This window comes from Fukomys damarensis, unplaced genomic scaffold, assembly GCF_012274545.1.
Source record: "Fukomys damarensis isolate Sample0158 unplaced genomic scaffold, DMR_v1.0_HiC HiC_scaffold_17, whole genome shotgun sequence".
In the NCBI taxonomy this organism is placed as follows: Eukaryota; Metazoa; Chordata; class Mammalia; order Rodentia; family Bathyergidae; genus Fukomys; species Fukomys damarensis.
Window position 1 is genome coordinate 78,400,702 of NW_022900929.1, and position 23,899 is coordinate 78,424,600.

Genomic DNA, 23,899 nt, shown 5'->3' on the forward strand with positions numbered 1-23,899 from the left:
CTGGTCCTGTGACTTCCATTTTCTTCTTTTGATTTATTAAAAGTCACCCGCTTTTACATGTGTACATTCCTATCCCACTAAACTACTTTTGAGAGAGAGAGACCTGGATGTCATTCATGTTCCTAACCTATCAAAGCTTTGCCACACTAGGTCCAGCTGGGATTGTGTCTAATGTTAATGCTGGTTAACCTCGAGTTTACACAGTTAAGAGTGTACCTGAGGGCCGGGATGTATACCTCTGATTGGATATGAATCATTCCACCCGACAATAGTTCTAGACTCTTAGGTCAGCACTGGGAATATGACAGCATCCCCCAGAGGGCATCACTAATGGCCTGTGGGTGGGAATTCCTGCAGGACAGAATTCGGTGCATTAGGAGGCCAAAGGAAGCAAGGAATCCACATCCAAGGAGGGAACGGACTGCATCCGGAAGTTCACCTTTGGAAGCAGGTCAAGTACTTGTCTGGGATGTTCTGAGAAGGAGGGCCAGGGCATTAGCTAACTTGTAACCAACCTTCAGAAAGAGTCTGTGGTCAAAAATAGTGATAGGAGTGATAAAGTAAGTCCATCAAAGTAAAAACTATGAGACAGTCTGCCGCTGACCAACTAGAGGCCAGAGAGACGACAGCACGCTGAGGCAGGGATGCCACGTTAAAGAACCAGAATACCATTAATGCTACCGGTTGAACGTCCCTCATCTAAAACTCTGAAATCCAAAATGCTCCAAAATCTGAAACATTTTTGGAGCATTTTAAAGTTTCAGATTTTAGAGCATTTTAGATTTCAGATTAGGGATGCTTAGTCAGGTACAATGGATCCAAAAAATTCCAAAATTAAAAAAAAAAAAAAAAAACTACAAAATACTTCTGGTCCCAAGCATTTCAGATAAGGAAAAAATCAACCTATAATCAGTAGACTGATTGCTCAGACAAACAAATAAAACAACCAACCCAAAGTACGTTTCCTGCTACCGTGGCCAAAATTATCTCTAGTATACGAGTTCAGTTTTAAATGTTGGAATAGTCACACAATGGAGCACTGCTTTGAAATTTTAAAAATAAAATAAAATGAAGAACAAATTAACCTGCAACCATATGGATATGTGGCCCCAAAACACCTTATACTGAGCAAAAGGATCACAACAAAGGAACGTATTGTTCCAGTATACAGTATTTATAGTCATTTAAAAATAAGCAGAACTGAACTGATAGAAATCAGAAGTCACTGTGGGACATTTGGGGAAGATGAGTAAAAAGGCCTACGAGCCTTGCTGGGGTGAGAGAAGTGCCCTAAATCTTGTTTTAGACCTCTAGGGTCACGTGGGTGTACACAGGTGTCAGAACTTCTCAGACTGCATTCCTAGGACTTGTGTGCGTGTTGGTGCTGTCGTTGTTGTTTAGTAAGTAATTAAAGCCTCCGTGAAAACCAAAGTTGTATTAAAAACCCTCCTTCTTCCCGCCCTCCAAACAGTGCCCCACTTACCGGGTGGCTTCTCCTTCCAGCAGGGCATTGTCACCCCTGCCCTCTCACTGGTTCCCAGCAGTCGGCCTGGCGGGAGAACACAAGGTGACCAGAACGTCAGTGCTGGGGAAATGCCCAGTGCCCATGGATTTTTACGTTCGTCCTGGACAAACCTAGGTGGCTGTGCAGTCACTGACTCCACAAGGAAGAAGAGTTCTGATTTAGCAGGCTTAAACCTGACCAGATAAGATTAACCCCATACCAAAGAGTAAAGTTTGAATTACAAAGGTCCTGGGGCTTAGAAAAAGATGGCCCATTTGGGAAGCGAAGAGCTCAGAAGCAAAGTCTCTCTCTGACTTCTCTGGCCCTGTGTCTCTCACCCCTTATTCTCCTGAAGCGAGCATTTGAATTTGGAACCCTGTTCCCCAAGGCCAGTTACAGAAGCCAGAGCCCCTTCTAGCCAGCACCAGCTGTAAAAGCTGCAAATATCATTCTCACTTGCCCTGTCTTTCTGGGTAGAGTTGGCCATTGAGAAATTCCCTGACCTCCTGCATCGGATTGAAGGTCACAGCCCCCACCAAAGGCTCTTGCCCCAGGCCTCAGAGGAAGATTAGTAACCTCAGAGGGCCAAGAGGACTCAGGACAGACTCCCTGGGCCTCACCACTACCTCATCAGCTCTGAGCCTTGATGTCCACTGCCAGTTCTCCATGGCTTTCCCAGCATCGCTAAAGCCAAGCATAATCCCCTCCAGGGATGTAGGGTCTTCAATCTGAAGGCCCCTGTGTTGTGTCAAACTATGATCAGATTTTTTTTCTACAAAGTATTTGCTTTTCTCTTGTCAAGCTATGACCAGCTTATCTCAGCAAACTCAAATATCAAACCTTTGGCGAGGAAATGTGAACCTCCCCATAAGGACTGCACAAGTGAAGGCATAGACAGTGGACATTAAAATTGAGTCAAATCCACAAATGCATCCCAATCCGGCCTGCAGCCTGCTTTCCTTCATACAGCAATCTCCATTAAAGACTCATAAATAAAAGGGCAAAGAGAGGATTTCGAACATGTAGAAAGCAGTGGACCACGGCAAGGAACGCAAGCACCTTTGGCAACACAGGCCCGGCTGGCCACAGTCCTGGAGACGTCGCTCTCTGTTGGGAGGAACCATGCCTCGGTGGCCACAGGGGGATGTGGCAGAATGCAGTGACACATAACTAAGCTGCTCGGTCATATGGAGACTGGCGATGGGGAAGACGATGGCTTAGCAGTTTCAAAAGAGAGATTGCAGAGGAAGCTCCACAACATCCGCTGAACTCCGCAGACTCCCCAGCATCTCCAGCACCTGAAGCCACGCCGCGTTTCTCCGGGGCAGCCTGGAGTGTGCCTAACGCATAAGGTCATGGACACCGCCTAGGGCTTTCCTGAGAAAGCCCAGCAAGGAGACAAGCGGCACTGTCGGGGGCTGCTGGAAATAGTGGTGGTCACAAACATCACCCATCAGTAACTCCTGGTCCTCCCTCCACGCCTTTGCCGAGTCCGTCCTCCCGGAGACTGCTGCCCTCTGTGCGAGCACACATACGGAAGCCAGAGTCTTCTTCCCAAGAGGAGACGGGGTCCGGCAGGACCCACTGCAAACCCTCCAGGCACCTTCCACTGGCCTTGGGACAAAGACAAGTGCTAACCTGATGGGTAGGACCTTCTGCCGCGCAGTCCCTGCTCACTTTCCAGCCAGACTTATCACTCCCGCTCCACGCCCTCCTTGCCCTTCTCCTATCTGCACTCCAGAAATACTCAGTCTGGCCTCTTTCCATTCGGCATCTGTACACCTGTTCTTCCCTCTGCTGTCACCACCTCACCCAGCTCCACCCCTTGGACCCCTGAGTCACCTCCTTTGGAGGCCTCCGACTTCTTGTCAGGGACAAGTGTGTCCCCTGAGGACCCAGAGCCATGGTCGCTCTAGAACACACTTTCCCACTCTGCATCGGCACAGACCTCGTCTCTTCTGTCTGACCCACGCCCATGCGGGCTACTGCACCGTCAACATTCGCTGAGGTTTCTGTAGGAAAAGGAGCAGGGGCTGCAAAGCACTTCCCTTTTACCAGCTCTCCTTTCCAGACCCCAGGCCCAAGTGCCAGAGTGTCTCAGAGCTGCCTTCCAGGCTGCAGGTAGCCGTGGCTTTTGTGGCTGCTTCCTGCCTCTTCTGGTCCCTAGCTTCCTGTGTACCCCATCTCTAGCTGAGGAGGAAGCTCAAAGCCCAAACTAGGATTAGCAAAGGGGAGAGTACTGCAGGCTGACTGGAGGGCCCAGTGAGAGGGGAACGCGCAGATCTGGGGAGGACAATGAGGGAGAGAGCTGTAAAGGAAGAGACACAGGAAGAGGGTTTGGGTTTTGTTGGCGGGGGTGCCTTGAGGAAAGTCCTTCTTGGGAAAAGTAGCATGGACAAAGTGAATTTTCATCAGGAAGGGCTTTCTTTGTTGTGTCTTTGTCTCACAACATAGTTACAAGCAAAAACCCAAAACTAGTCACACTGGATACAAAGCGCATCAGAAACATCGGGAAGCAGCATGAATGAGCTCTGCCGGGAGGACACTGGGCCTGGTGGCCCCAGCTGGCCAGAGGGGACGCTCATCGGCAGGTTTGGGGCCGACCTGTCAGGGCTTGACCCTTCTGTCTGGGGACGAGGCCCACATGTTCTGTCAGGCTGAGTGCCGGACAGAGCCCAGGAAGAAGTCCTTCCGCCAGATGGCCAAAGGGGCTCTACTGGAATAGAAAACAAGGAGGACACAGGCAGAAGGAATTCTGCTGTCAGAAAATTAGTAGGTGCCCCAGCTTCCAGCCAGCCTCACCTCCACCTCTCTTATGGTTTGGGAGACTGGTATTGACAGATACGTGCGGAAAAGATGAACCTATATAAGCCATGTCATACAAGGGAACTAAAGGGGGCCGGGGATTTAGCTCAGGGGTGCCGGTGCCTGCCTCACAAGCACAAGGTCCTAAGTTCAACCCACAGTATAAAAAAAAAAGTGGGGGGGACTGAAGGGAAGGCATCCACACAGCACCTTTCTTCTCCTTTTTTGTTTTGTTTTTTTGTTTTCCCTGGTACTGGGGATTGAACTCAGAACCTTGTGCTTGCTAAGTCTCTTATGGTTTGGGAGACTGGTATTGACAGATACGTGCGGAAAAGATGAACCTGTATAAGCCATGTCATGCAAGGGAACTAAAGCGGGCCGGGGATTTAGCTCAGGGGTGCCGGCGCCTGCCTCACAAGCACAAGGTCCTGAGTTCAACCCACAGTACAAAAAAAAAAAGTGGGGGGGACTGAAGGGAAGGCATCCACACAGCACCTTTCTTCTCCATTTTTGTTTTGTTTTTTTGTTTTCCCTGGTACTGGGGATTGAACTCAGAACCTTGTGCTTGCTAGGCAGGCCGTGGAATCACTGAGCTAAATCCCTGGCCTCTTTCTTCTTTTATTTTAGATCTTCCTGCAAGAACTTCTCGTTTTAAAAGCTTCCAGAAAATCAAACATAAAGCAACACTACGTCCTTCCTCAAACTACTCTTAAAACTATTCCACTGTGCTGTAACTTTTAGTAATTTCTCTAATAGCACTTCCCAAAATCTTTGAAACCTTTTATTTTGAAGACATTGAATAAATCTATTGTTTCATGTTAGCCATTTTTGTTGTTATAGAAAGTATTCTCCACATTGTAATTCATCCAGGATACAAATATGATCATTGTCATCTGATGAAATGATCCTGTAGACTCTCAGAAGTTATTTCTTATTTGTGATCTTACCGAAGTGCTCTTACTGTCTAAGACATGAAAATCACAACGGAAGCCACACGGTTGACCTCGAAGTCCGTGTCCCTTCCGGCCCCATCTTTTCTTTGCAATAACGGCACTCCAGATATGTCTCATGGGAGACACAGACCCCAGTATAACCCTGAGAAAGTAGTACTGAGTCCTTCCTTTCGTGCTCACCAACTCACCAAAATGCCCCAGCTGACTCTTGCTGCAACTCTGAAGGATGTCGGAGGAAAGAGAAAGCCATCTTCTGCTGAACTTTCAGATCAGTGGGATCTAAAGAAATACAGGGGAAAAAAAAAAGGCTGAGAGAAAAATATTTGCCACGTAAAGCCCAGTTTGGGGGTTTTGAAATTCCATCATTTTCAAACACTGACACCAGTGGTTATTTGTGTGAATAGAAGCCCCCTCTCTTAGGTCCCCCCAAAGCAGAGAAGGGAGAAGAGAAAAGCTGATGGAAAGGGTGATCTCCTCACCTTTGGCTTCCTCTCAGGCAAGAGATTAAAATGGGAGTTTCCTTGTGCGAAAGCTCTAGTATGTTTTATATAAACATGAATTCATGCGTGTGTACGAGGTGTGATGAAAGTACAGTAGATGCTGAAGCTTTTTTGAATAACTGTAGTAAAAGACACCTCGCCACGAGTCCCACTCAAAATCCCTCCTCACTCCAAACTCACGTATCCCATGGCTCATGCCACTTTCTGAAGCAGCCCTGGAGTCCTCTGTTGTGTCTTTACCAGGTGTGATCAAGAATTTGGTGCACGCCGCTGCCCAGTGCCACCCAGCAGAAAAGCGGGCTGGTAAAACCATGACGCTGTGTCTTCGCCCACCTTATCCACCAGATCTGGTGTGATTTCTGCGCTTCCCCAAAGTCAAAATGCCCGTGAAAAAGTAAACATTCTGAATTAACTCAGGCAGGACATCAAAGCAGGCACCACAGTGCAGCTAAAGACCCTCAAGAAAGAAGATGTCCAGAACTGCTGCGGAAAGAGGAAGGAACAATGGGAAAAAAGTTTGAAATGAGGGCAGGTATTTTAAGGGCAGTTAATGGCAGTGTGTTTTTACCATGATACATGCTTAAAATGTAAACATTATTGCACTTTTCAGTCGCACCTCATATATGAGAAAGGATATGGGAAACAGATGAAAGATGAAAGGTAACAGAAATAACTAGAAGCTTTACACACATATTTGTTTAAAATGGCATTAGTACTTTTTCTTAATTAAAAGCTATACTTCCATGAAGTATGTTTACATTTCAAGTTTAGGTTGTTAATCTTGGTCACAGAAAATAATTCCTCTATTGAAGGAAATGGCAAAGTCAAAAGAAAATGCCAGTTTGTACTAGGAGAGTAAGCAGAGGGTTTCAGACACCTTGAGGCTGAACAATGACAAGACATGCACATCGGACAGCTCAGCTAAGGCCCTGGGCAGCGAAGGGACATCCTACCCATGCTCCGCTCCAAGGGAGTCCCTTCTTACAGTGAGGGAGGTAGGTGCAGGTGACTGTATGCTGTGAACACAGAGCTAACACACAGGCTCCCTTAACAACCTGCAGCCATGCGGCAATCACGGGAGGAGGCAGAATTCCCCCTGCTCTGATTCCACACTCACCACGCAACCTCTGGTAATAATTTGCTCTCTCACAGATACTGCCCAGAGGGAGAGACTGGAGGAGGCAGGCTGAAGTGAACATTCAGGTCCTCCTGACAGTTAATGTTCCCTGTCTCAAACTAATAAATTGTCCTTGTTTTACACCATCCAAATCCTGAGCTAGTAAGAGTTGGTCCCAGAAAGTCAGGTCTCCTCGGCGGAGCCATTGGATGGTGGCCCGGAGGACCCAAGAAGCTCCCTTGAGAATGGCCAGCTAGGCTACGGTGAGAAGCAGGTCTTGTGGGGCTGAAGAGCCTGACCCTGCTATCTCCTTATAGAACATGGAGCAAATCCCTGTGAGCTTCAGACCTGGGTGGGCTACGGGACAGGGTGCACATGGGCGTGTCCCTTAGATCGGAGGCGTGACTGCAAAGTACAGGCAATGTTTGAATTTTTAACATGTGTTACAGTAGAAGGCACTGTGCCATAAATATCCCTCAAAATCCTCCCCTGTACTTCACACACTCTTATATTATGGTCCTTGCCACCCTCTGCAGCAGCTCCGGAGTCCTCTTTCCTGAGGGCTCCAGTTGCATGGCCATGGAGGCCTCAATATCCTAAATGGATTCAACGTTTCCCTCTCACTGCCATTTCGACTTTGAGAAGAGTCACAGGGCACCAGATCTGGAGAATCAGGTGGATGAGGACCTCATGTCATGTTCTCATGGGCCTGCCTTTCCATTGGGTGGCCATGGCAGCAGCATTGGTTATATATCTATTATATATATATATTGGCAACAATGTCTCACTATGTAGTTCAGGCTGGCCTCAAACTTGCAGCGCCCCTCACGGCGATCCTCCCGCCTCAGCCTCCCAAGTGCCATTACAGGCATGTGCCACCACACTGGGCACATCTTGTAAAGACACTCAGGAAAGAAGGGAAACTTCAGAACTGCTTCAGAAAGTGTCAAAGACAATGAGATAAGTGTATTCCAAGTGAGGGGGAGCATTTTGAGGGGCATGCCTGGTGACAAGTCGTCTACTGCAATAATTTTGAATGTAAACATTCTCTGTATATGTTGATCATACCTCACAGTCACCTGAAAGATGGCCCTCTGTCAAACTGTCTACACAGATGTTAAGTAGAAACGAGGGCAGTGAGCGTAACCCTTCAAGATATTCTGGAGAGAAGGAGGTGAGGGTGAACAAATAAGAATTTCAGAAGAAGAAGCCAGACACCCGGCGTGCACCTGTAATCCCAGCTACTCAGGAGGCTGAGGCAGGAGAACCATGAGTTCAAGGCCACCCTGGGCAACTTAGGTAGAGTCCCCAACCTCAAAAAAATACGATACGTTTGTGGTGGAGAGATGGGTTGAGAAAGTGACCAGAGAAGACAGAGTCAGTGACAGCAGAAAGACTAAAAGTGCAAGATAGAGAGACAGAAAGGCAGAGGACCGGGAGGGGACTGACAGAGAAAGGAGAAAGAGGCCAGAGCAATCAGGGAGGGACGGGAGCTGGGGCGGGAGAGGAGGGCGGTGCAGATTCCTAGCAGCCTGGTGCCCGGGGAGCCCCTGCCCGCCTGTCCCCACCCCAGAGTCTCTCCGGTCCTGGTCCTCGGGAAAGGAAAGTGGGGCTCCAGTCTCCCCGCTCCCTCCTGCACTGTCTCCTCCTCCCGGAGATGGGGCGCCCTTGGGGAGAACCGGAGGGTGAGGAGGTGCACATCCCTCTGCGCCTGCCCGTGCACCTGCACCTCCAGCTCCGCACACAGCGCCTGCTCCCTCGTCCTCCTCCTCTCGCCCGCCTGGATTCCTCCATCTCACTCCCCCTCGCCCCTTGCACCTGTTTCCTCGGCCCCCTTGACATTGTGTCACGTCTCTCCCGGCTCGCCTCACCTCCTCTCCCGGTCCGCGGAGGAGGAACCACTGCCCGAGCCGCCAGAGTCCAGGTGTGCAGCCGGGCAGCAGGACGCCCTCTGTCCCTCCGCTGCCTCCCGCCTCGGGTCCTAGCCCTGTTCTGCCCTCCCTCGCCTGGGGTGCCCAGAGCCCCAAGAGGAAAAGCCCCAGGCGCCCTCCCACGCTGGGACGTGGAGACAGCACAGTCACAGCCACGTGACCCTAAGGGGCAGCCAGAGCGTGGGGTCCATGGAGGGCAGTAGGACAGGGCACCCGCTACAGCTCAGGCCGGGAGGAGGGGACCGGGGCAGGAGAGAGTCGTGTGGAGGTGAACATGAGGTTGGAGGCGAGGCGGTGTGCCGACCATATTTGCTATCAGCGCTTGTGCACTGCAGCCAGCGTACAAGAGTAGAAGTGAAAAACATTCTAACCCAGTCTGTGTGTCCACACCTGCGTGTGTGTGTGTGAATATAAAAATAAAAATGATGGTTAGTGCAGCCAGAGTATGCACTGCCCGGCAATCGTGTCTCATTGCCACACCTGCAGTCACAATTTTACTTCCTGTGTCCTGCGCTGTGAACGCTGGAGTCTGATGTGTTCTGCCAGGCGAGCAGCCACCGCCCAAGCCCAGAAAGCCTCAGCTCTCCTTCCGCTTACCTGTCCTGCTCCGTCCCCTGCCATCGGCCAGCTGCCTCTCCTCTGCCTGTGCTCCTCCTCCCAGCCTCCCTGGCTACCTCCCCTTCCCCGGAGCCTCCTCGTTTCCCTCCCTGCAGCCTCCTGGGTTAGCCACCTTCCTTCCCCTTTTTGCTTCCCTGTTTCTCCCCAGGCCTGGAATCCGGTGGCCCGGGCTTGGTCCCACTGACCTGTCACCTCCAGCCGAGCATGGAGTAACTCCCAGGTTATGGGGAAAACAGGATCAGGCCAGGTCTGTCAAATGACCAGCACAGTGCCTCCGGCCCCAAACTAGTACCTGAGAAAGGAAAGCTGCTATTATGTCCATTTTTCTGAAGTGTATTTTTAAACTCTCATGTGTAGGAAAGCTGCTGTCCAATTTGAGTGCCACCTCTCCCTCTGATGACATCAGTCAGGATCGCCCACCCTGTTTCCAACCTGGGCTGTGCATGAGGGAGGCAAGGATGTGCCCACTGTGCTGGGAAGGTGGGGACGGTGACTCGAGGGAGGGTCTCTGGACAGCGAGGGTAGGCTGGGGCAGAGGTGGAGAGAGCAGAGTCGCCTTTCTGCTCACACAGTTGAGCCCTTGTGAGAGGAAAAAGAGTTCGCTGAATAAAGCAAGGTAGAACAGGCGGAAAGAGTAGGGTGTAGAAAAGCCAAGTGCTGGGGAGGGAAGGGCAGCCTGGGGAACGCTCCAGCTGTGGTCCCTAGGTCACAGGGGCTTGGGTAGAGGGCAGGGTAGAGTGGACAGGAGCAGGGTTCTGGAGGACCTCACAGCCTCCCAGCACGCGGTCATCCGTCCTGCCTGTGCCCTGGGGACTCGCCCCTTGGCCTGCATCAGCTCACTGAGTCCTCAGTGGTCGGGACCATCACTGCCCCATTCCGAAGATGAAGTGACACAGAGCACAGTCACAGGCAAGACCCTGTGGTCGATCCTGCTGTCGGTGTGGATGCATCAGCATCCAGCCCCTCTCCTGCCGTCACAGGCCCCTGATCTCCCGGGCTTCGGAAGACAACCTGCGCACCACAGCGTGGTGAGAGGAGAGATTTGGGAGCAGTGACACGGGCGAGCGGGGCTAAGGTCTACAAGCAGTGCTGCCATTGGATCACCAGGGTCTACACCAGGGTCTGCTGGCGTGCAGCACAAGGAGGAACCTGGGGTGACATCTCGGGGTTTGTCATTTTGTCATTAACTCAAGTGACAAATACATCAATGCAAGGAGAAGAAGAAGGTGGAAGGGCGGAAGTAAGAACAGGGACAGGGGAATGAGTTTGACTGGCTTAGACTTAAAACGCCTCTCGGTCACTGAAAATATCCTCGGGGCTACAGAGAAGAGCTGGACGAGGAGACCAGTGGTCACTGGCGTCTGAGGAAGTCCTGAAGTCATGGGGGTGAGTGACCTCACTCAGGAAGAGCAGGAGTGGAGGGGGTGGAACAGGACAGCAGGTGTGGATGAGCCAGCGAGGGACAGGAACGGAGCCCTCCAGGGACCCCCACGGGATGGGGTATTGCAGACTTCAGCCAAGTCAATCAGAGGGCACTGGAGGAAGGCGGCCTCCAAGCCAGGGAGGACCCCAGATGCCCAAGTCTCCCAGTATTTCTTTAGAAAGTCATTTATCAGTGTTAAAGTATCCAGCGCCACCAAGAGATCACCATTTTCATTTATATCTTTCCATGAGAAATCCTTGGAAGAAATCCTTCCTTCGGATCCCTCCTGCATGCCCTTACAAGCAGCTAGAATGCATCTGTCAGGAAGTTCTAGTTCCGGGAGTTACAATTTCCAATTTTCCTTTAAATAATTGCTTTTCTACTAGATGAAAATCTAGTTCTCCGGGCAGCCTGAGCAAAATAAAATATTCCTGTGCACACACACACTGCCAAGGACCAACAAAAATCATTGGTGTCTCATTTTTAAAGATTCATGCATAAGACAATACGAAAGCACCAGATAAACAGAAGTCAAGCAAAGTCACCGACTTCTAACCTGGCAGTGAAGACAACAGGAGGCCACACCTGAGCAAAGGGGCGGGGTGGCTGTGGGCACAGGTGTTCCAATCCCCTAAGAAACTACATTTCCTCCTCTCTTTCTAATAAGCCTTCAGCCCCCAATGAGTGTTGCTCTCCAGCTTCCTTCCACTTCAAACAGCTAATTGTGAGCCAGAAACCTGAGGCACTTTCACATGTATCGGCCAAACAGCCACAAGGATCAATTTTTTTCTGCTCAGACAAATCCAAGCACTGAGAACTGAATGCTCCAGCCTCGGAGGCCCAGCCCAGGGCCAGCGGTCACACCCAAAGTGCGAATTGGTCACAGAATCACAGCATCTTTAGGAAGAGCGCAAGATAAAAAGTCTTCTTAAAAATTTGAAACCATCATGAAAGGAAGTGACCAAGACTCACAAACCAAAAGAAATGTGCATTTATGCTATTTCCATTGTTATTTATAGGTGATACTAATAGAACAAAAAAAAAGTATTTCAAACCAAAAAATGAAAATATTGTATTCCCCCGTCCCCAACACACTTCCCCAAAAATTATATTTTAGTAAAAAGAAAATGATTACAGTCATTTGCTAGACCTCACCCACACAGATGGAAATAGCAAACGAAAGAGGAATCTGGGAGAAAGAAACAGAAAGTCACAGCCAGCCCCGAGCTAAAGCTCTGCTGATCTCTCCAGCCCAGGACGGCTTCCCACCTGCTCACCTGGGTCTGCCTCACCCCTCACCCACAGGGAGATTTCCCAGCTGTGCAGGAAGAAGAGCAAACCAGCATCCACTCCGTGCCCACAGCACTGAGAAAGTCAGGTTGTTCTGAGAGCTCTAATAATTACATAGAAAACAAAACTGGGTCTCCAGGGGCCATTCTTGAAAACCAGAGATCAACTTCCGGAAAAAAACGCTTTTGACCACTTACCACTACCGGTAAGTTACCACTGTTAGGTGGTAACGAAAGTCAGCATCTCCGCAGAAAAAGAGGAAGACGGTGCAAGAGAGTGGCTTCGCTACCTGAGGACCTGGGGAGAGAAACGCTGTTTGAAATAAACCTGGAAGCCCCAAAGAGCCCCTCCCTGTACAGGTGCCTGCTGCCACCGCCAATGGCTGATGGAGGAGAACAGAAGGACATTCCCAAGAGGCTGGCCTCTGGGGCGGCTCCCTCCCAGGACTCAGTTCAGAAGGACGGAGGTAAAGAGGGGAAGGGACACCAGCCTTCACGCTACTCACCCAGTTCGCCGGCCTGACTGGGGAAGACCAGCAAGGATCTTCAGAGATCCCACCTGTTTCCCAGAGACCAGAGAATTAGCAGTGGGCTTTTGTTTTTCTTTAAATCATCTGGGGGTGGGGGTTGAACTCTCAATTGATGAAAGCTGAACACACCCAAGCAGCATCTAACGCTCAAGGCAATAACACTTCTTCTTTCCCAACACCCCTTATTTCATTGTGGAGCAAGCGTTAACCCTGAAGACACCAAGGACAAATAATCATGAGAAATGGACTTGAATTTCTGAGTTGGGAATCACTTTGAGGAGTCCATAAGGCGAGATTAGATGAAAACAAAATATTTCAAATGGTGTATAATTTTAAAATTTTTAAATTTTAATTTTACGGCTCTTTCACATTTAAAGCCATTTAGGGATTATATGAAAGTTGCATCAGATTTGCCAGTTATGTGCAGAAACCAAGTATGTTTTACTCATGTCTAGAACCAGGGCAAGATGCTCCCCTGTGCCTTGTCAGTGCTGTCCTCTTAACACCCTTGTACTGGGTCCTTTGGTGTCCACAGAGCACTAGAGAAATAGAAACAACCAGAACAAGAAACTGTGGACTTCTAGAAACAAGTCTGAGGCTTTTTGCCTTATATGAGAAAGAGGACCCCACAAAGCATGGAGGGGAAAGCAGTCATCTCTTTAAAAATATTTTAAATAGCCGGGCCTGGTGGCGCATGCCTGTAATCCCAGCACTCAGGAAGGAGGCTGAGGCAGGAGGATCGCTGGGAGTTGGAGACCAGCCTGGGCTACGTAGTGAGTTCCAGGTCAGTCTCAACTACATAGTGAGACCCTGTCTCCAAAAAAAAAAAAAAAAAAAATAAAAAAAAAAAAAAAAAAATTTTTTAAATGAAAAATAATTTAAGGGTAGCCTCTACCCCATTTTAAACTCAAAATAAAAGGAAATCAGCCATAAATCTTAGCACAGAAACATGAGTGTTCCTGGATGTAAAACCTCCATGTTGTGCAGATTATGTAACAGTGTTAAAGTTTAGCTTCTTGGTTGTAAAACTGAGAAAAGTACAACCTTCCTTTCAAGCTGTCTGTGAATGTTAGATGAGATATTCCTCAAATGAATAACAAATAAAAGGATGAGGGTGTGTGTGCATTCCATGTGCAATAATAGAAGAGGAATAAATAGCATATAACCCAGCACTTTTCATACAGTCCTTGGTTAACAAACGTCAGTGTCAGCCTCTCCAAAATTTTCCCCGTGACCACCACATTTCCTGTCTTGGAACAGAAAGACATCTGAGTTCTGAGCTACTCCGCCTCTCTGGTTCTGTCCATGCTGCTACAACCACCCGCCCCTCTTCCCTCTAAGTCAGTGGTCGCCAAGTGCACCCTGCCGTATCCTTTCAATACTCCCAAATAACGCCCAAAAATACACATTCTGAAAGGATGAAATCAATAAGGATAAACAGAAGCTTCTGCATTTTCTGCCCGCACCTAGGAGACTGCTTTTCGCCTCTTCCTCCCCGCTCTCCTTACCCCTGGACCCCACCCCACACCAGTAATGTCCTGGCCCATCTCGTCCCCTTCTCTTCCTCGACTGAAGCTGACTCACCTCCCACTGAGAACAGGGTCCAGCAAATGTTGGAAATCACACATCCCCTTATGATCTTTAATTTCTAAAAAGAAAGCATCGTTTCCAGCCTCTGTTGTTGCATGTGTCATCTGGCACTTTCCATGCCGCGATGAGCTCAAATTCACCAAGAAAGGGAAACTCTGCTCAGTCCTGCAGGTTCCTCTGCAGCCACTTCCTGTTCGTGGGTTAGCATTTTGTGAAAGAAAATAGGTTTCCTTCCATTGGCCAATACAAAGTGACCCATCGCTGGCGGTACCATTTTCGTGTGGGATTTTCCGTTGTCCATGAACAGACTCACAGCTGAGTTTTAGTTATTACTCAACTGACTCACGAGGGGAGAATAAGAGAAATAAACATGAGACATTTCTTTCAAAGTTAAACCATGGGTAGAAACCTCTATTTAGAAACAGATCATGTTGGAGCCTAGCTTGGGCAACTTAGCAAGACCTTGCCTCAAATTTAAAAGGGAGGTCTGGAGAAATATCTCAGTGAACAGCCTTGGATTCAATCCCTGGTACCAGAAACAGGAGTTTCCTACTGTATTATTAAATTTTCAAGAATTAAAAATCAACTAAAAATAGTGTAAATCCACTACCACATTAAAACTAAACTGGGGGGGAGGATTTAGCTCAGTGGTTCCACCACCTGCCTCACAAGCACAAGGTCCAGAGTTCAATCCCCGGTACCAAAAAAAAAAAACTAAGCTGGTATGATTTCGTTTAATAAATTGATAAAGGCACTCAAGTTCCTAGATGCTAAAAAAGTCATCTCTAGGGAGCATTCGCGATATCAGCGCAGACTTTTCCTCAAGGGATTTTCCTAAACATCCCTTCCCATGCCTGGGACTCAGAGGAACATAGTAGGACCCAGAGCCTCCTGTTACGAAAGCCCATTCACCAAAAGCAGGTGACTTGCATTTAGCCTGCCCTTCCCAGTGTATTCCGAACCATGTGTCCCAGAACTCGATGACCCAGCTTTAAGCCAGACAGCCTAACCCCAAGCCAGACAATTGGCATCCCTAGCTATAAAAGTCATTCTAATACTCTGCTTCCAAATAACCAATTGTCCAAGGCCAAAACCGGATCCCAGAATAGTCTGCTGGCTCTGGCGAGAGAAACACTCCCCACGGTGAGTATCTCTGGCTCCTAGGGAAGGACAGTGTCTTCTTTGCACATAATAAGTGCCCAGGGGAGGTTGGTTGTTTTTTTGGGGGGGGCTCTACTTCTTTTATAGCGCTGACATCATAAGAGATCCTCCCGGCCCAGGGCACTCGCCAGAAAGGAGGAGCGGAAGAACAGATCCAATCTGGATCAGGTCAGGGCTCCAGTGGTTCCTGCCACCTCACAACCTTCCAGGCACAGGAGCAGCCAGAACCTCAGGTCCTCTTAACACTCAGTGATGCTAATCTCTTCTTCTGCTCAGCAGCTATCATCCCAGCAGGAAGGCAGAACCAGGGACAACAGGCTTTAAAGAAGCTCCTTGCTCCATCTCAGTGCCCTCTTGGTCTGGCCCGTGGGTCTGTGGGTATGAAAACTCCCTTTCCTTTAATGGTATTTGTGAAGTACCAAGTCAAGTTCAGGCTCACAGGGGCCCTGATCAGGAAATGTCCCTGGCATGCTTCACAGGCTCTGGGTTTTCGGAGCCCCAGTTCTGTATCAACCCCTCTACAAAGCCCTGAGGATCCCAAGGTCCCTGGCTTCAGCAGGAGCCTTACGACTCGTGAACAAACTGTGATGAGTGTGGTAAGAACCCTAACAGAGGTGCCTGCTGTCCAAACAGGCTTTGGATCTACAAGAGACAGAGGAGAGGGAAGATACATTTCTGTGCAGGCACGGAGGGGTCAGGGGAAACCTCAGCAGAACAGGAGAAGCCGAATCCTGAAAGATGAGCAGGTGAGCAGGGAGGATCTCGTTAGCTCCACAAGGTGGCAGCCCAGAGGAAAAACTGTCACTGACCGCTTTTCTGTCATCCCCTCAGCTACCTCCATCCCTCCTCAGAAGCAGCTGCCCTCTGCCACTACTGGGCTTCCATTCCAGATGGCTGCAGTGAGTACCAAACATATGTCCTACGGCTTTCGTGACCCTGCAGGACACGTCAGCAGGGTGACGACTAGGTCCTCGTGGGAAGAGACCAGGCAAGGGTCTCTGAGGAGAGCAGGAGCGGTGGGGAACTGCTCCAGGTAGCTTCGGACTCATCCTGCCTACTACAATAACAGCCAGGTGTTCCACACACATCCCCACAAAGCCTCGAGTGAGCACCAGCCTCAGGGCCTGAGCAGGTGAGGGAGCTACCGCCTGTGCCTTCCACATTTCTGAGCATCCTTTGATAAGCCACTTTTGCTTTGTATCTAGATACATCCGAGGAAACGGGTACGAATCTCAGAAAAGAACGGGAATGTTGGGTTAAATCACAACAGAGGCCAGAGAGAAAGAGGACCCGTGGAGGAATGCACCAGGGTGCTGGCTTTTCCAGCTTTGGGTCTGGGCTTACAGAGGGAGCTGCCTGTAGAAACATCCAGAAAGATGAGGGGCACCTGAGAAATCAGGGCAACTAGGCCGTTCCCTTGTCACTCAAAGCAACAGATCCTGCAAGACCGAAGTCCTGGTGATGAAGGTGACTCTCAGCGAGAGGCTGTGTCCTCGCCTCCCTGTGGCTGAGGAAGGACAAGACAACCCGCTGTGCCAAAGAATCCAGAGGGTGCGGCAGGGATGTGGGGCTCTGGGCCCCTTAACTGTCACAGCCGTGTGAGTGCTCTGGGATGCCCTCCTGGAGATGAGCAGGGACGAAAGAGACACCCAAAACCCTTTGGAAAGACTGCCCAGAAGGGGCCGAGCTGGGGAAGACTGTGACTGTACAGCGGCCACTTGGAGGTTTGTTGGGGATGTTTCTCCCCTCAATTACCCTTCAGGGTGTGCAGGTTGGTGCAAAAGAACAGATGCACTGCAGGGAGTTAAGTAACCACATTGTTTAGGACATAAGAGGTCACTGTCACCCCAGAATACTCACATTGGCCCTGAAGGAGAGCTGTCTTATCCTGTCAGCTTACAGAATCAAACTCATATCAAGAATTCTGCGTGTGTCCTAGAAGGCTGTGGCGAGACATATCACAGAGTAGATGATCGAAAGCAGCAGAAATGGACTCTCCCACAGTCCTGGAGGCGAGAAGTCCAAAATCAAGGGGCCAGCTGAGCTGATTCCTTCCAAAGGCTGTGAGGGACAATTGTCCCGGGCCTCCCTCTGGCTCCTGGCAGTTGCTGACAGTCTTCAGCATTCCTCCACCTCTGGGTGCATTGCCCGCCTCTCCCTGCCCTGGCGCCTCATGGCATTCTCCCCACATCTCCTCTGTCTTTGATCTTCGCAGGATCTTGCTTTAAGGCCCACCTTAAATGAATTTAGGGCCCACCTTAGTCTGCTGGAATCTCCTCCTAACATCTGCAAAGACTACTTCCAAATAAGGTCACATTCTGAGATTTTAAGTAGACATGAATAGAGGAACACTGTTGAACACAGTGCAAATGCAAAAGAAAGTTGTAATAAATAACCAGCGTTAGATATACTTGCCCCCCATTATTTGCAAGGGATATGTTGTCATTACCCACAGTGCACGCTTGGTGGAACTGGAATTTGAATGTTGGCAGTTTGGTTATGTAACTTACATGCCTGACCAATCTACTTCTCCTTAATGTTATCTGCTTTCTATAATGATGCTTTCTTTTTGTTACAAGGAGGAACTGATGGTAATCAAATCAAATTCAATGGTTAGATTCAGTGTTGACCTTATGGGAAATTGCATTCAGTTCTTGTCTGATTCAGTTAGGGACCAGAATCGTGGAAAAAATTAAATTCGTGAACCAAGGTACCACTGTATTCACCCCCAAGACAGCAGATAAGTCTGATTCCCAACTTATGCACTAGAAATATAGACTCTGGTGTGTTACGATTAGGTAAAAGGGGGAGTCATATTTGATATGTTATAACCAAAAATTAACACGAAGATCTAAGCACTGGCATCTCCCGGGAATGATGCTAACATTACTTATGTTCATAATTAACATCTACTGTAGGTAGTGATATTTAGAGGTTGTGAAATCATCTGCTACTGCTGCTCTTATGCCTTCCCGTGCCTTTAAAAGACTCAGCAAACAAAATGTTTTGTTTTAAAAATGCATTCATTTTTATATTAGACTAAACTTTAATCTGATTCTTTTGTCCATTCTTCTCTTTCTAAGAGAATGCCGTTTAGCCAGTGGTTTCCAGCCTGATTACAACAGCCCCACCGTCCTGGTCCTGTGGCAAACGGCCTGTGGTTTGGCCTCCAGGAAACGACTTGAAAACAAGCTCTGTGCTGTGATATTTCACACAGGCTGCATTACAACTCCAGCGAAGCCATCTGGAACAACGTAGGTGAACCGGGAGGACACTAAGCTAAGAGGAATAAAGCGAATGGCATTTAATGTCGTATCCCCGTGGAATCCCAAAAGTCAAATCACAGAAACGGAGAGCGGAACAAAGGTGGCCAGGGTGGCAGGCCACTCCGAGGGTTCCGAACTCTGAGTTTGGAGATGACTAAGCTATGAGACTCTGCTGGGTGCCATGTTGCTCAATTTAATGATACTGGAATGTGTGCTTGGAATTTGCTAACAAAGTAGACCTTCCATGTCCCCACCAACACCAAAAATACATAAATAAAAACTCGTAATGACTCGAGGCGACGGAACCGCTAATGTGCTGAACTTTGACAATCATTTTGCAATGGCTTCATAAGTACACCTTAAACAGACCCAGTTCTTATTTGTCAATTATACCTCAACAAAGCCAGGGGCAGAGATCAAAATGACAGATCATTGATGCTAAAAATAAATAAAAATTTTAAATATTTTGAGTTTAGCAGAAAAAATGAAACATAACATAAATAAAATAAATGGGGCCAGGGATTTAGCTCAGCGGTTCGGTGGCCTACCTTGCAAGTGCAAGGACCCTAGTTCAATCCCTGGTACCAAAATAAATAAATTTTTAAAATGATGTAATGACCAGAGTCAGACATGGAAAGAACTTTGTGATGGAAGAGGATGAGTTTTGAGAAGATGGTGCCATCGGGGAAGAGTGGGGAACAGAGAACAGCCAAGCTGGGCCTTGAAGGTCGGCCAGGATTTTTGTGCACAGCATGCGGAAGTGAAAGACATTCTGGTAGGGAGAGCAGCCCCAGGAGCGAAGGGAGGCAGAGAAAAGGAGCGCCTGTCTTCAAAAGGCACCGGCCTGCACTGGGGAGAGCTGGCAGGCGGGAGCAGAGAGGGAGATGAAGGGCAAGGAAGGAAGACACACGTTCGGGCTGCAGGACCCTTCCCACTCCCCAGGCAGTGACAACAGCAGCTTAAATGAAGGCAGTGTCAGCAGTGTCAGCGGGGCTGCAAAACAAAACATAGACTCGAGAAGTTTTCTAAAGGTAGAAACAACAGTATTTGGCCATAAGAAGGGAGGCAGGAAGGGAAAACTCAAAGATGATGCCTCATCCTTTGCCCTGAGGCTCAGGTCTGAGACCATGGGGATCCTGAGGGCAGACTCGTCTCCCTGTGAGTGCTGAGAATCAGAGCTCAGCTACTGTCTCGAAGCAGCAGAGAAACTTGAGCTCACTGATCCTCTGGCCCCTCAGATCTGAAGGCAAAGTTGTTTTAACTCTTGCAAAAGTAAAACCAAATCCAAACGTTATTGTCAAGACCCACAGGCACCCGGAACGTGCAGGTGGGGTGTCTAGAACAGCCAAGACCTAACTAAGAGGCTCAAAGTTAGCCTGAAAGGAAAATTTGAAAGGTTTCATGTCTTCAGCTCTTCTAGGCCTTCACCAGTTGACACCTGAAAACTGCCTTTCCTCTTTTTTGAGACACAGGTGTAACACGCCATCCATCTCTAAACCTTTAGTTTCAAGGACACTAAATAATCGGTGTGACAAGTTCTCACCCTGTAGTTTGGCACCGTGGACTTCGTCACTTAGGTTTCACCTCCATCGGCGGTGGGAACCATCTGTCCTTGACCTTGACCACTTTGCCCTCCCTGGACAGCATCCGCACTTCAGAAACCTCCCGTTTTGACAGTTTCTAGGAATCGGTGTCGCTGTGGCTTGCAGGACTTGCCGCGTCGTATCTGACCATCCAGATTGCCTTAGGTGACCTGAAAACTGAATAACCTGCCCCTGAAAGCTGTGTTTCTGGGCACTGTTTATAATTCAAACAAGTATGGGGAGCAAACGCATTGAGAATCCAAAAGCGAGGACTTTACCTGGCAACACAAGGATCAGACGTTTTGTGTGAGGTGAGGAAATAGAATCTGCTTCTTGGACATATTTTTGTAGAGTTTCATAACTGAAACCGGATGTATATCAGACTGTGACTGAGTACTGGTGCCATCCGGCTGGGCCACCATGAAAAGTGTCCCAGGCTCTCCTTGTACCCGGCTGTGACACTTCCTGTCCAGTTGAGGGAACACAGACGCAGCTTCACAGAGCTCCAGAAGGGTGCTCAGTTCTCCCTGAGAAGCCCACACCTCCCCTATTCCATCCTGAGACACGTAAATAATTCTTCTGTGTGCCTTTCAGCGAAAGGTGGAGCCTTTCACTTACTCCAACCCGGATGGTGCCAATTACTGTGACAGTAACTGTGCCCCGTCCACCCTGCACTTAGGTAAACAGGACCCCTTCTGGGCTCTGGGCCCAGGATTTCTAGGGGCCATGGGTCTGGGCTGCTGTCACTGGTGAATACATATACAGCATCATTGGGAACGTTCAGCTTTTCATTCAGACTTCAAAGCTTCCTGGCTTCCCATGAACTTGCAATCTGGGCCTATTTAGCATGGCAAGAACTGCAGGGAACAGTGCTGTGCAGAAACTTCAAATTAGGGGCACTTCGCAAATGCATCCTGTGTGTCTATAAAATGTCAAACCCAGGAGAAAAGTGAAAATGGCACTCAGTCCACCACCCATACAGGCACAAAGCCACACTGAAGTAAATGCAGCTTCATGTTGGCTTGAAAGCACCACTTAATTTTTCCATGGTCAAGATCTTATATCCTAATTGTTTCCTCTGCTAAATGAGTGGTGCTTAATTGGTAAGTGGAAATGAATTTGTTTCCTCTCTCCTCTCAATTTTGAAAGTGACCAGATGTCCCATTTGGGGAACTGATCATTTGTGATGTGGTCCCAAGGACACAGAGCAGCCCTTGTGTGTCTGAAAGGACCACACTGCTCGCTAGTGAGACCAGGAACTCTGGAATCGGGCCGGCCAAGCCCGGCCACTCTGTAGCTGGTCGCCACTGGACTAGTCACCCTGTGTGTCTCCGGTACCTCCTCGGGAACAGGGGGGTCATACTGATGGTGCCCACATCATCCAGCTGTGGGATCACACAAAATCACTTGTGTGTAGCTCATGGAAAATGTTCGGTGAATATTATTTTATTATTATAATTGACATTAAATCTCTTCCTTTCAGCTCCAGTATTAATCCCTGAAACACAATATGAATTATTTTCATAGAGTTACGAATTCTGTAGGCCCACAGCTTCTGTTCACACACTGGAGCATTTATAATACATACTGATGTCCTAATGTGCCTCGAGCTCGGTGCACAGGGACTCCCGCGCACAGCGTGGCCACAGGAACAAGCGACACAGCAACCTTGCCTTACGTCCACCTCCCCCAAACACCCTCATTCACTTTCTCTTTATGTTCTATGAAGCCTTGAAGAGCCTGATGTGCTCTCCCAGCCTATGGCCACCCAAACGCAGCTGCCCAGTGTGCCTGCCTCTTGGCAGTCAGTGAGCAAATTCCCCTGGAGAAGCAGCAGGTGGGAGGTGCCGATTCCCTCAGCGAGGACTTCTAGGCAGAACTTGTTCAGGGGGACACGAGTCACCAAGTCCTAACTGTGGAGAGCCGCTGCGTCTCTTGCATGCAGCACATCACCGTGACCCAGGAGCGATCATCACCGAGTGACATTTAAACATCTCGCGTAGCCACCAGCAGCATCATGCTGTAGCGCTCGGAAGCTCTTCAGAGCGAATGTACGCTCGGGATAAGATCTGAACCATTTCAGAAGGAAGCAGTGACTATCTCCAGGAAATGACGAACGAGCAACCACAACACAAGAGCAGTCTCGTTCTGTGTCACTTCTTACCGTGAGCCACCGATGTCTCACCAACAGCTCTCAGATGGTTCCCTCAAGAAGTGATCCACACAGCCTCAGTGACACACAGGGTCACCATGGGGAAGGCACCATCTTGAAGATTAGGTGACAGTCCCAGGACATTTACTAAATTCCAAAGCCCAGGCCTCCTGACTGCCACAGTGGTCTTTGCACTGCAACACCACCTAGTGACACGATTCAGACCTTCTCTGCCCTTGTCCCCTTTTACCAACGTCTCCACGCACAGCTCAACTCTCAGTATTCTGGGACGGTCTGTGAGCATAACACACTGACTGGTGGGTTCATCCCATCATCTCCGTGGCCACTTGCTGTGAGACCCTATCGCCTCTCCATCCTTCCACGGCTTGTCGGCCACCCTGAGATAGCCTCTCTACTGCTCTGGTGGGGACAGGGTAGGTCGGGCGGCCTTCCCTCGGGCATCGTGGAGACCTTCCAGACACCTCATGAAGTGTGTGTGTCCTGGGGTGAGGTCTCTCCGTTTCCGGGAATGGACACTAAGCAATGGCCAGAGATGTGGCCAACGAGTTTGTCTATTTATGTGGATGGGGTGTTGTTGGTCCACGTGTACCTCTCTCCGTGGACCAGCTGCTCAGTCAGTAGCCACATCTGGACACCCTATAGTACATCACTGCCACGCCTGGCCTCAATACCCATCTGGTAGAACTGAAGGCACAATGCTGGTGACGGAACCATTACGCACAATGCACATCTTCGAAGTCAACCGAATTTCACTAACTGAAAACAGTCCTACTTTCCAACGAGGAACTAGAGATTTCCCAAATAAAAACACTGCTTTCCAGTCTCTGTTTGTCTTTTTCTCCCTTTATTGCTGTCTTAAACCCATACAGCCAACCTCCCCTCTGCCTTTCTAAAAGACGGCCTACATTGTAAATCTTTTCTCTCTCTTTTTTTTAAGCTAATATAGACATGCACAGGACTGAATTGCTGCTGTGGGAGAGATTGTGTGAATAAATACAACTGTGTGGCTACTGTACATTTATGAGTCAGTGGTTGTTGGAGAAACTCTGGTGTGTCAGACTAATAGTTCACACGTCAGGTGGTTCTGTCGACCATCTTCGTACAAAACTTCAATTTTTTTTTTTTTTTTTTAACCAGGAATCAAATTCAGGACCTTGCACTTGCCAGACAGGTGTGGCGCCACTGAGCTACATCCACAGCCCCCAAAACTTCACATTTAAACTGGAAAAAATTCACTGTCCCGGGCTATGCACACGGGAGAAAGTAATTTCACTTACCACTGTGTTCCAAGGAAAGCATTTTTGGCTAAAAAAAAAAAAAATTACGTTTTATCTTGAGTTCAACCAGATAAGCAGAGTAGATATTATCTTGTACAGAAGGTAACAGAAATGATAGGGAGAGACCAACCTAGAGGAGATCTTTAATTCTTTTGTTTTTTTTTTTTTTTTTTTTTTTT

At 48.8% G+C, this 23,899-nt stretch overlaps 1 protein-coding gene across 4 annotated transcripts in view; it reads right to left on the reverse strand.

Annotated features, from left to right (window-relative positions):
* Positions 1 to 14,403, reverse strand: part of Atp8b4 (ATPase phospholipid transporting 8B4 (putative)) — a 214,737-nt gene extending 200,334 nt beyond the window's left edge. The window contains exons 1-6 of one of the 4 annotated variants that reach the window (XM_033765227.1): positions 14,255 to 14,403; positions 12,647 to 12,699; positions 12,339 to 12,438; positions 9,614 to 9,720; positions 5,451 to 5,541; positions 1,484 to 1,549 (exon numbers count right to left, since the gene is read on the reverse strand). In XM_033765227.1, coding sequence (XP_033621118.1) covers positions 1,484 to 1,511 — 28 coding nt within the window. In that variant the 5' untranslated portion in view covers positions 1,512 to 1,549; positions 5,451 to 5,541; positions 9,614 to 9,720; ... (1 more) ...; positions 12,647 to 12,699; positions 14,255 to 14,403. Of the gene's footprint in view, positions 1 to 1,483; positions 1,550 to 5,450; positions 5,542 to 9,407; positions 9,439 to 9,613; positions 9,721 to 12,128; positions 12,204 to 12,338; positions 12,439 to 12,646; positions 12,700 to 14,254 lie in introns of those variants that run through there. The other 3 variants (XM_010638545.2, XM_033765228.1, XM_010638549.2) reach the window with 3 other exon arrangements.
* Positions 14,404 to 23,899: the final 9,496 nt, after the last annotated feature.